Source organism: Hyposmocoma kahamanoa, unplaced genomic scaffold, assembly GCF_003589595.1.
Source record: "Hyposmocoma kahamanoa isolate Upper Pololo Valley unplaced genomic scaffold, ASM358959v1 202, whole genome shotgun sequence".
Classification (NCBI taxonomy): Eukaryota; Metazoa; Arthropoda; class Insecta; order Lepidoptera; family Cosmopterigidae; genus Hyposmocoma; species Hyposmocoma kahamanoa.
In genome coordinates this window covers 6386807-6399927 of record NW_020653726.1, presented here as the reverse complement: position 1 = coordinate 6399927, position 13121 = coordinate 6386807, and the positions used below count along the sequence as shown (strand labels likewise).

At 35.8% G+C, this 13121-nt stretch overlaps 1 protein-coding gene across 1 annotated transcript; it reads left to right on the top strand.

Moving 5' to 3' along the window:
• The first annotated feature begins 528 nt into the window (after positions 1 to 528).
• Positions 529 to 12854, top strand: LOC113226909 (hsc70-interacting protein-like). The gene is made up of 9 exons (XM_026459714.1): positions 529 to 592; positions 727 to 935; positions 3353 to 3444; positions 7720 to 7931; positions 8279 to 8388; positions 8717 to 8876; positions 10762 to 10971; positions 11450 to 11600; positions 11750 to 12854. Exons 2-9 carry the CDS (start codon positions 748 to 750, stop codon positions 11842 to 11844), a joined length of 1218 nt encoding a protein of 405 aa, XP_026315499.1. The 5' UTR covers positions 529 to 592; positions 727 to 747; the 3' UTR covers positions 11845 to 12854.
• The last annotated feature ends 267 nt before the right edge of the window (positions 12855 to 13121 follow it).

Below are 13121 nucleotides of genomic sequence, written 5' to 3'. Positions count from 1 at the left end.
AGCCGAATACTTCATTCATACAGGCAGCGCATCGGCTACTCGTTTTCACTCGGTCGATTTGGAGCACGCTCGAGTTGCGGTCGGCCGGCCGATAGTTCCCAGCTCGGTGAATCGTCGATTCGAGTTCATATGAATATATGCATCGCTCTCGCTACTCGCTACTCGCGGCTCGCGATTACACTGTCAGACACCGAGCCGAGACAACTCGAGTCCCCAATCAAAAAATGAAAAAATACAACGCGTCCCATCGCTAGTTTGAACCAATAACTTGGCCACACTGAAATATTTAGGTATTAAATCTTTTAATATTTATACTCCGACTGCATGCAAATAACTAACCGTTTTTGGTTCTTTACGAGGTAATAGAAAAAATCTGTTTTTTTTTTTGTAACCACAGCTACGGATGTCATAAACTTTCATTCGAATTTATTACCTTACTTATACTATAATGTTACCTATGCATTCTTTTTCCTAAACGGGCAACATTAAAACGACCTGTCAGAAAAAAATCTGTCAAGTCAAATTTGTTTGTCCGTGTCCGTGGCGTCGTGCATTTTGGCTCAGCAGTTCGCATTTATTTTATTCGTAGAATGTAAGTAAATCTATGTTTTATCCATTAAAAATCATCATTTATTACTTAAAAAAATTTAATCCCACTCTCTATATAATTTGACATAGTTTTGTCCTGTACTATTTCGTTGTCCAAAATTGTTGTTTTGCCGGCAGCTTATCACTTTCTAGAACAATATGAGTTGTCCAATCGGCGAAGAACAGCTAACGGAGTTGAAGAAATTTGTGGAAATTTGCAAGAGTCACCCGCAACTCCTGCACAATCCGAAGTTAGCGTTTTTCAAGGAGTACTTAACTGGACTTGGAGCGAACATTCCTCTACCAGATATCGACGCAAAAAACTATTCTGCGTCGTCCGGAGATGGGTGAGTATGCTTTTTATGGAAAATGACTTGTTTTCGCAATTTCAACAAAAGAAAAACAGGACATGTGGCTATTATGGACAATACATGTTATCTAGGACATAGAGGGCACAACACAAAAAAGCTGTTCACTTCATGGCTGCGTGTTATGCTTATACAACCCAATTATTTATTTCTTTCAATACAATGATTAGAATACAAACTTTAGCATGGCATATCATTAATTTGGTACTATTATTGAATTCTAAAAGTCCATGGCTTTAATAAAGCACATCAAATGGTGATTAGCAGATAAATCCACAGATAAGGTTTTAGTAGCAATAGAGCTACATGTGAAAAATTTGTCTGGGAAAGTACTGCCACCATACCTATTTCAGCTGTTGTGCAGTAAAGCAAGCAGGGGGGCAACTCACAATCTCCGTCTGACATCCATCCGAAACAATTGCTGTCAAATAAGTAATATTTGACAAAATTAAAAGACACATATCCAGTATGAAGCTTCATTCACCTCACATGTCTTTTCATTTGGTCAAGTATTGCTTATTTGGCAGTAATTGTTTCGGACGGAGATCGAGAGTAGACCCCCTGTACTGGGTTGATTTGTGGGAATATCAAAATGATATATCACACATAACAATTAACATAGTATTATCTCAAAATGGCTTTAAGTTATATTAATAATTCCCATTTAGTTTCAAAGTGACAGTATTGACTTGTCACTTTGAACAACACGTTATAAAAACAAGTTATAAAACAAGCCGGAGATGTTAAGAGTAATTGAAAAATATGCGCTCCAAGTTACACACCTCTAGGCCGCATTTGCACAGAGAATGATTTTGTATTCTGATCATTTCCCCAAATCTTTGCTGAACCCACTGATCATTTTAAAATACTCCTTAATACTTAAGAGCCTTTGTTTGCTGCACGCTGCGCAGCAACCTCGTGCACGTGTTCAGAAGCCGAATTGTCATGGCAAAATATGCTCTATTTATTTAGCTTTTACGTTTTAACTTAAATGAGAGGCTGGCTCGGCTCTGGCCCGCGCGGCGACCGCGCCCTTGTATTATTGCGACGAAATTGAATGTTGTTGCTTAATAAATAGCATTCAGATTCTCCAATAATGTATGTGAAAGCATGATAACTGGGCGGTTTAGCCTTAATTGTAAACTGTTGTATCAGTGTAGATAAATAAAGCTCTTTATTATTATTACTTCCAATACTGGTCCAGTGTTTAAACCTTTAATAATCTAGTAATAAATAATATTATCATAAAATCAAGAAACAGGCTTTTGGAATAATAATACCAATGAATAAACTCATAAATTCGTTATCTATAAATTTCTCGACAAAATGTATTCTACATCTTGTAAAATACTGAACTTGTCCTATGCTTTACTCAGTCTTTTAAATATGAGTAATTTTTTATTGCTTTAGTGGCCTATCATGATTAGATTGTGATCAACCTTAGATATGGAATAATTTTCTGTGGAAATGCTCCATATATTGAATGTGTATTCGATGCTCAAAAGAGAGGCTTGAAAAGCAGACACATAGTCCTAGGGTCGTATTCCAAAACTCTACTCAATACTCAAGTCCTGATTTGAGTATTGCAGTGAGCAATTAAAATCATACTCAAGTCCTTGCCATTAGGGTCGTATTTTCAGTGCTTGAAATCATACTCAAGTCTGCTCAAATCCTGACTTGAGCATTGAGTACAGTTCTGGAATACGACCCTAAGACTTGACAACCAGACTTTAAAAAGTTTGAAATACTGGCTGCCATCTCTACATATTTCAAATTACACTTCTCTTAAGGGTCATCCTAGTTTATTCCAATTGACACATGACTCTCGGATGAACTGCAAACTAGACCATACAAAACTGCTCTAATTTAAGAAAGAGTAGTTGCTATAGTTTTGAAAGTATGCAATATACTGAGCAGGATCAAATTTTTTTCTAAGTGTTCAATCTCTGTATTAATAATTATAACAAACTAGTGGAGTAATTGCACAATAAATAATTGAATACCATGGTGGTGACACATCCTGCAATTCAATAAACTTCATTACAAATCGACATTTCGTTTCATTTCTTTTATTGTTTTTACTTTTTAAACAAGAGACGTGTTAAAAATATTATTATGATATTCTATTATTTGAATTTTGTAACTGATGGGATGGCATAGCATAGCAAATTATTGCACAAGTGTCCATACAAAAATTATGAAATCTTTGTATGCCACCTTGATCCACTCGATCACAGTGAATTAAAATGTATTATTATAATGTCTTTGTCACCTATGTTATTACAAACAAATAAGCATATGCCAATTTCAAAACTTAAATGTATATAATTGTAAATACTATATTTTTTAATTTAGTAATATTAGCCATGGAATAACATTGTTTTATACAATTGTAGTCAAGCAAAAAACAACAATCCTGGAGAAAAACCCCTGTCTTCATCAGAGGATGAGTCGGAATCGGAGTCTGATGTGGAATTGGATATGGAAGGTAAATAAATACAATTTCATAATATAAGAAATATTGGTTCTCTGATGTGTTTAAAAATTTAATAACACCTCTATCCATCCCAATGAAAACACCCAATGCTAATTCTTTTCTGTATACTTAGTTGTCTCAACAGAAGAAAATAATTATGTTTTACTGGAATTAATGTACAGAATGTTAGTGTCTGAAATTTTATGAGGTAACTGAACTCAAGATACTCAACAACTTTCCCTGACGAAACCATGTTATGGTATGGTGTAATGGGTTGGTATCTGCAACTCACACATCGTGGCGCCCATTTTGCATGTCACCCGTGCTCCTCTAAGAATCTCAGCATCCTCCTGGGTTTGCTGAAACTTAGGAGAGCGACCACGCCAGAACATTGTAGAAGAATATACAGGGCCGTACCCCAAAACAAGCATGCTCTTCGAAGGAACTGGTACCTAAATTGAAATGGTGTTTAATATATGGACTACGACCCGTAAGAGCATGTGGCTGTTCCCTTTTGAGATTAAGAAGTTTTGGGGATAGACAGGCGTTGAGCGTTGGGAATACTTCCTCAACCTGCTTGCAAATTATAAAGTTTGTCCAGATGATGTTAGGAGAAGTTTAAGAGACACTATGGAATACAGGACATCAAAGAATATATAGCCACTTCCCATAATGAAAATGTTTCCTTTCCATAGAAATGTCCAATCTTCTTGTATTTTGTAAGGTTCAAAGAAAAAACACTCACAAATTAGACATGAATATCATAAGGAAACTTGTTCAGTATAATTGTTAGAGTTACCTTATGAACTTCCAAATAATGAATTTTCAACACAAATATGTAGTAATTCTGTAGGTAAGAGGTAAAGAACCTTAAGTGCCGTAATATTATTTACTACAGCGCGCTTTAAGGACAATGAGTCTCTTGATTAAGCATTTACAATCAATCTGAATCTTTTGTTTATTTGCTTACCACGGCTACATCGCGTCGGTTCCGCGTTATGGATTAATCATATGGGGTGATGGAACTTACGTTGAACGAGCATTTATAACTCAAAAAAAATGTATACCAGTAATGTGCGGCATCGGCTCACGGGAATCTTGCAAGCTGCTGTTCGAGAATTTAAATATATTCACTTTACCTTCCATGTATATTTATGAAGTTTGTAAATTTGTCAAATAGCCTCTAAAATTATTTAAAAAATCAATAGAAATTAATCCACGTGCAAAAAGAAACCCAAACAGACTTGTTGAAAATATACCTACAACTACACTACTTAAAAAGTTAATATTACATTTGCATGAAAATTTATAATAGACTACCTATTGAAATAAAAAAATCTTACATTTAACAGAATGACAACTGAACTGTTTAGATACCTAGTTTAAAAAGGATGTTATAGTGCAAATGACTACTTAGAAGATCAAACTTTGCATGCTTTTGTATAATGGCTGAATAGATGAACTCAAATGTAATAACGACCATCCTGTAATTACGTATTCAATGCAAATAAACCTTATTTCATTTCATAAGGCGAGGTGCCCAAAATCGCTTAAATATGGTGTTTTTGTGTGAGTTTTTTGGCGATAACATAGCACGTGGAACTTTGAAAATAGTACATCTGTAACACGTATCTTGAAGTCTAGCTTGAAAATCCTAGAATATGCTTATTGTCATAGGTAATACAAAAACTGGATTACAGTGAGACTCTGATGGTTATTTTTTTGACATAATAATAATTCGGGCAAACCAAACTTGCTTACTACCAAATTTGGTGTGGTTATTTAAATGGTACTTATCTTGATCCTGACACTTTATTTGTTTTAAATAAAAGACAAATGACTTTAGGAGTAAAAAGTAACTTTCGCCTATTAAAGTACGAGCTAAATATTTGCTTGCAAATTATGGACAGGCACTTAACAGTGTGAAAAAATATCATACACAATAAAATACGTAAATAAGTAAATATAATGCACCAATTCGTTGAAATTAAAACAAAATATTTTAAAAAAGTCAAATTTTGCCATTAGGTGAGAATAAAAAAAAATTTTTTTGGTTGGATTAGAACCGAAAACACAAAGTATTCAAAACAAAAATGAAATTATTGTTTGCGTATTTGATTATTTATTAAATTGCAACGTTGAAAACTTCTGCTGCGTAGCTTTCGTTCGTGGGATACCTTGCCAGACCTCTGTTTTGACCAGTTTTGTCAAATTAATTTATATTGTATTGTAATCGGCTGTCTACCATCGAGCACGATACTTACGAGATATGTAGTTGGACATAGTTATGCAAACTATAACCAACCCACAAAATATCACTTTCGAGACAATTACATTTTTGTAAAAACAGTGTGAAGAAATAAATAGGTAAGTTATTTGAGACTAGAGATGCGCCGAGTACTCGTTTACTACTCGGTACTCTGTGTACTCGGCCGAATAACTCGGTTCATGAGAAGAGTACTCGGTTAAAATAAAGCATCACTGCTATAGACATAATAAAGTAAAATCAACAATATATTTAAAATATTCAAAAGAGATTTATTACTAGAAATTGTAGACAATTGTAACAATTTCTAGCAATTTAGTAATTTAAAAAGAAAGTTTACATTAATAATATTTAAAATTTAACAAAGGCAAGTTATGATGCAGGTATATTTACAAGGCTTTCTGCGCGTTCAGGTAATAATAGTCTGTTCCTTTTTTCTTCATATACATTACCCACTTCGGCAAATAATCGCTCGCTATACACAGTGCTTGCAGGTGCATATAAAAACACTCGTGCTAACTGTGCCAGTTTTGGATATTTTGTTTTATGCTCTTCCCACCATTGGAAAGGACTCTGCTCTCGCGACAATAAACTTTCATTGACATATCGGCCTAATTCTAGAGCAACGGGGGTTTTAGGATCATCGCGTTCCGGTTGTAATGAACCGAGTAACTCGGCCGAGTACTCGGCTCGGCAAATGTTAAACCGAGTAATATTCGTTACTCGGTTACTTGGTAAAACTTGTACTCGGCGCATCTCTATTTGAGACAAACGATGTACTGTAGCAGTGTGAACGATATAGGGAAACGATTATGTTATATAGCAATAAATAGAAAACATTATGTATCTTTTTATTTAGTTAACGAGAACCATGTTCTAGTTTTCGTAATGAAAACGCCAAAGATCTACAGTACTTCAGTACATGTGACATGGATCCGTTTAGCATATTTTAAAAAAGACATTATATGAAGTTATAAGAAGCAGCAAGGTTCTTTTTAGCTATTAAAAAGTTACTTATTTAGGGTTGGTACCCTGAAGGACTTTTATTTTCTCCGTTTTGGCTTGTATTGTATGTTGCCAGGATCTTTTGTGAGCGGGTTAAGGACACGTCTGGTGTTCTACCTAAATATATAACTCAATTTCACTCGAGGTGTGGGTAGTTTCTTGTTTGCATAACATGTCCAGTTCTTAAAAGCTTTGATATATTTTGATTTGATAGCATGTGTGTATTTAAGTACAACGCCATCTGTTAGCGGCTATCAATATTATGTTAAATCAAGCGGAAGGTCCAAGTACCACACTCTTACCGCATTGGGGCGTGTGGCGCCACCTTATTGGAGAAATTATAGTAGGCGCGTTATCGCTCAAGGTCATCGACGCTTGTCAGCGTCTTGAGGTCCATTATCCTAAGGTCAAATAAAAACAAACGACGATAGCTGATGCTGACGTCTTTTACCATTGCGTGATTTTTAGCAGTTTATAGCAATGTTTGTAAAAACATCTAAATTCCAAAATGGACTTAAGGTCTATATAGGTTAATTTATTCCCAAACAGGCAAATATAAAAGAATCACATCATTTACCGTGATTCCAAATTAGAGAATTCCTTGTATTATAATAATATGAGTACTAGAACCATTGACTTACAATAATTATATGGACGTCGGGTCCGCGCTAAAAAGTGTCCGCACTTGTAAGGCGCTAAAATCGTATACAGAGCGCGACACTCCGCTTTAGTCTTCATTTTTGTTCTACTGACAGCGCGATACTGCGATGACATTACAATTTAAATTTCGAATAGGTTGACTTGGGACATTTTTTTCGTGGTTTTTGTATTAGACCCGTCGTCCATTTATTTGTAAGTCAATGACTAGAACATACAAATGCTCATATGTACATGAAGGGTCTACATGTACATGAAGGAGCCACACAAAAAAATGCTGTCGAATTGAGAACCTCCTCCTTTTTTGAAGTAGGCGGAAAATATGTTTTCAATTAGGTAGTAACATGATTCTAAAACAGGTGTGATAGAACCCGACCCAGTGAATGAGTCTCAAGAAATGGGAGATCCTCAGAAGGAACCTACAGATGAAGAACGAGACCAGTCTGATGAGAAACGGACTGAGGCCATGAAGGCATTTTCCGAGCAGCAGTTTGATGAGGCCATCAAGTTGTACACTGAAGCCATCCAGCTGAATCCACAGAGTGCTTTGTTATTTGCTAAGAGAGGGCAGGTATGTTTGAGTTAATTTTAATTTGAGGTATATTGTAACGGTTGTTACTTAACTTCTTTTCTCTTTCTCACATGCGTTAATGTAATATGACGGAAAGAGATAAGAATAGAGATTATGTGCAGTAGAGCTGTCAAAAATAATTTGAGCCAACGTTTTTTAACTAAGCTTTCATCCACTAAGCCAAATATATATAATATATAATAGATGCACTCAACAGGTTCAAACTTTCAAAAACAATTCACAGCAATATTAAAACATAACCTATGTATTTTTGCTGAATGGTACATTTTTTTTTTACTTATTAAATATTGTATATATTTTTCATTGTGATATTTGTGTATTCATAGGTGTACCTCAAACTTAATAAGCCCAATGCTTGCATCAAAGACTGCACTCGCGCTCTGGAACTTAACTGTGACAGTGCTGCTGCTTACAAATTCCGTGGGCGCGCATACAGGTATTGAATAAGAACAATAGTACTACGGTAGTAAGTGAATTAGAGTAACAGAACCGAAGGTCTAAATTCTTTTAGGTTTTTGTTTAGACACACATAACAATGTTAACATTACAATTTCGGTGGAACGAAGTTGTTGGACATGGTCGAGTTGAGAACAAAAAACAAATTGTCCTCAACTTTTTGTCAATTCATCCTAATTATGGTCTTATAAACTTTAAAAACCTATTTAAGGTTTGTTTAACTTATTATATGTTTGAAAATATCCAACTTTCTTAAATATCAACTTTGTTGTGTCTGTGAACCATAGCATATTTTTATCCGTTTACAGACTACTTGGCAAATTCGAGGAGGCATCACACGACCTGTGCGAGTCTTTGAAGATTGACTACGACGATCAGACCAACGAGTGGCTATCTGATGTGAAACCTAACGCTGAGAAACTGCGTCAGCATAAACTCAGCGTTCAGCGCAAGAAAGAGGAAAAGGAGGTTTGTTTACTGTCAATACCTTATTATTATGATACCATATCTCCAAACAGAACGATAAGCCATACAATCCACTTTTGGCGAACTAGTTGGCTATGACACATGAAAAAGTCCATGCCCAAAATTTGATTTATCTAATCCATTTCTACCCACCGTAAAAGATATGGGCTAGTATTATTTCGCCCATTCATCCTTGAAAACTTGCACTATTGTACAGCATGGTTATGTTTGTGTATTATTGTGGTGTTTGCATATAATTAAGGTGCCTACATATTCTAAAAAATTATGTACTAGCCAAATTCGATATAGAATGTTTAATAACATGACATTGCTAGGTAACCAAAGTTGGCATAGTAACAGAACATTTTTTGTCATTGCTCATTATTTAGGCTCACTCGGCCCACGGCCTGCTCGCGTAATTGGAATTTAAATAGGTAATTGGATTATGTACAAGTAATACTTACCTGACCAAGTTTATTATAAAGTTTTCCAAGTACCTATTGGTAGAGAGGGAATAGAGAATGTAGATTCTGCCACAAGGCGGGATGTAACTCCTGTTCATCTCACCCAATGCTACCCCTGATGGGCGTACAAAATTCCATACTGGGAAAGCACATGCCACAACCAGAGGAGAAGCACATGCCACAAACAGATTTAATAATCTGTCGAAGCGAGGAAAGTCCTTCAGTTCCTTAATGCTGGCGGCCTTGACTCTGCACTGTAATTTGTGGTGATCACAATCAGTCAATGGTCGCAGTGATGAGGGGATGCATGGGCCCTGAATGGAGCCACCCTAAAGGATGATTCACATTAGACCGTGCCGGACGCGAGCTGTGTACGAGGCTTCCGAGCCTCGCACGTGCCGCACAATCTTAAATTAGACTGAGTCAGTCGGTAGGACGCAGTTTACGCTCGAATACGAACGTAGTGTTATGTCATATTATAAAGCACTGGGTAATTTCTTATGATATATGTATATAGAGGATATTTTTCATCATCCATTTTGTAAAAAAGAACGTAGTCACTCACTTTAAAAACGCACACTCGCACGAGACGCGTATGACGCACTGGAGAGTGTTCACATTCCGAGCCGAGGCGAAACACGCCGTATTCGAGGCTCGGACGAGCTCGGAAGCAGCTCGGGCGCCCCTCGTCCGTAGTAATGTGAATCACTTCGTATAAAAAATACGCGATTCCAATCAGAATCTCGTACTTGACTGGGTTCGCGCCCGGCACAGTCTAATGTGAATAGTCCTTAATAATAATAATAAGTACCTATTGGTACGTATTATTTATGAATAAAACAATTAAGTTTTTCATACCGATTAAAACTTACCGCTGGATAGTAATAGAAATGGTAAGATTTTATTTTATATTGATTTATTAGAAATCTCATCCACCATCAATTTTCGATTCTGCGCTTGAATTACTACCCGAACTCAAATGTTTGCCATTGCGAAAGGACATTTCCTTTCGAATAAAAAAAAATCATTAGGAATAAGACAGTTAGTTATATAAATCATTAATTAACGGTAATTATACCATTTCCTAGTGATTGGAAACTTCTACTGATCAAAATTCATTACAGACATGACTTTCAACATTAACTATCATTAATAGCCAAATCAAATTTAAAATTGTGGTAACCGTAATCTGCCTGAGGAGAAAACCATAGTATGAAAACCCTAAAAAAATCGCTTTTGTTTGTTGACATTTATTCTATGTGAAATTTGGCTAGAGTGTAGTAAACATTGCCACCTATTAAGTAGAGAAAACTAACCTGAAAATTACCCTCTTATGAGGGTGTCAACGCATACGCTAACAAAAAGTATTACAACTGTGTCTATAGTTTAATAGTATGTGCATATGGTTGGTACGGAAATTTCAGCATCGCGACAAGTTGCGCAGGGTTCGTAAGGCACAAGAGGCCCGAGCGAATGCGACGCGCGCTCAGCAGGAGTCCGCCGCAGCCGGTGCCAAAGCAGGTGCGGCCCCGGGCTTCGCTGGAGCTCCGGGCTTTCCTGGTGCTGCTGGTGGTTTTGACGCAGATTATTTCAAAAATCTGCTCTTTGATCCTGAAATCATGGCCGCATTCCAGGTATAATTGTTACGGCGTTTTAAAATGCAATATTCTAATTGTAATAATTAGTAGAACGCGAAATTAATTTCAGTAGTTTCAATGATAACAAGCTAATAATCCGTTGGGATTTTTTTTCACACTTCTAGTACCACAATAGACTTGCAAAATTTTATACACGTGCCTACATTTACGGGCCATAAAATTGGGCAACTAGAACAATACCTAAGTTTGAAATAAATATAGCAAAAGCAAAATAGTAGCAGTGCTAGAATCCTCAAATTATATTGATGTAAACAATTATAATATTATTACATTAATAAATTTTTATATTTTCATAAAAACTATACAAAATTTTAAAGATAAAACATTATCAGATTTTTATTTTGTTAGCTCTTTAATTTTATTACCCTTAAGTTTCATCACATTACCTAATTGTATTTTTTTTGTATTCACATTCACACAACAAATCTTCGACTGAACCAACATTATACTACAGGATCCAGAAGTTGCAGTGGCATTGCAAGATGTGTCAGTGAATCCGGCCAACTTCGTCAAATACCAGAACAATCCTAAGATCGCTGCCGTTATAGAGAAGCTGCAGGCCAAGCTTGGCAAATCTGGTACATCATTCTCTGATTTTCCGTATGGTATGTCTATAACTCTGTCAAATTTTATTAAATTATTTGTTTTACTGGTTTATAAATTCATGCTTGCACTTGCCTAATTTATTCTGACAAATATAATAGATAAGCTATAAAGTCCTACATTTTTATCTATTGTTTTAAATTTTCATCAGGTTTCGGTGGAGCACCGCCTGGCGGCGCCCCAGGGGCCGGTGGCCCTACAGCGCCCAAGCCACCTTCAGCTGATGACGACGTTGGTCTCGACTAAACATCATAATAACCCTTTCGATGCCATGTTAATGCTACCGTTCTCAAGCCGCATTTACATCTGAACAGCTCACTGTGAAGCGCTCTTTGTTGATGAATCGAAACTGGGTCCTGTCTGCGTTGAGATGAGAACGCACTGGAATTCGAAATCTTCATTAGGTTTTCGAATTCCAGTCTGTGTATGCACAGGTCCTATTCCAGTTCCTATAATTCCAAAGAACCAAAGGCAAAATTACCATTGCGTCAGCTACAAGCAGTTACCCATCATCTTCATAAACACCGGCGAAAAAGTAAGGGAGTTGTAATGATGCAAACAGCGCTGACTGCTTTGAAATAATGCTCGCACACCAGTCATTTGTGAGGGCGACTCAGATATAAATGAGGCGTTATGGATAATGTGCTCGTACTAAATGACATCAAATATACGGTACTACACTAACATTTTATTTAGCTTATCGGTAATAGTACGTATTATTCACGAATATGCTTAAAATAGGTACTAACGGGTAGCATTTATCAAATATATGTAGCAGTATATACCCAACGTTAAATTTAATTGTACTTACCATGCAATGCAATTTAAGACCATGCATTTTAAACATTGTGTGTTCTCAAAATTTATTCAAATTCCATTTGAAACAACTAACAACCCAGTATGAAATTGCGCAAATTGTACAGATGAACAAATTGTGCTCCTATATCCATTGTAGTTTTACTGTTTGTATATTTGATAGGAAAGGTTGGTGCTCGTCCTTTGTTACATATACATACAAATAACAATTTTTTTTATTAAACTTCTATTGGATTTAAAGGTCCATATTTTTTGTTAAAATAATTAAACTGTTTTTATCTACTGCTAATTTGAACTTATTTATGATTTGACCATGTATTTGTATGTTGTCCACATGCTAATTCAGTGAAAATTTTGTAATTTTATTGTTTTTTGTGCATAGTGTAGCAAAACGTCGCGCTCATATTTTGTATTTATGTCCGAAACAATACATAAAGCGTTTAGTTGCTTTAACACTAATGTCGCAATTTTTTACTTTTAAGCAATTTTAACTTTGGGCTAGATCTAGTCGAACTAATTTAAAAGCACCAACTTATACTCGAGGTATGAGCGGACTTTAGTATTATGGGAATATTTAGTCTCGTGGTCAGGGATTGCAAGTTTTCATGCTTGTTACATAAGGTTTGTCTGATTTATGCTAATTATTTTTATAAAGGATATAAAAATTGTGTAAGTTATTGTGTGTTTTATTCCATTGTTCACAAATA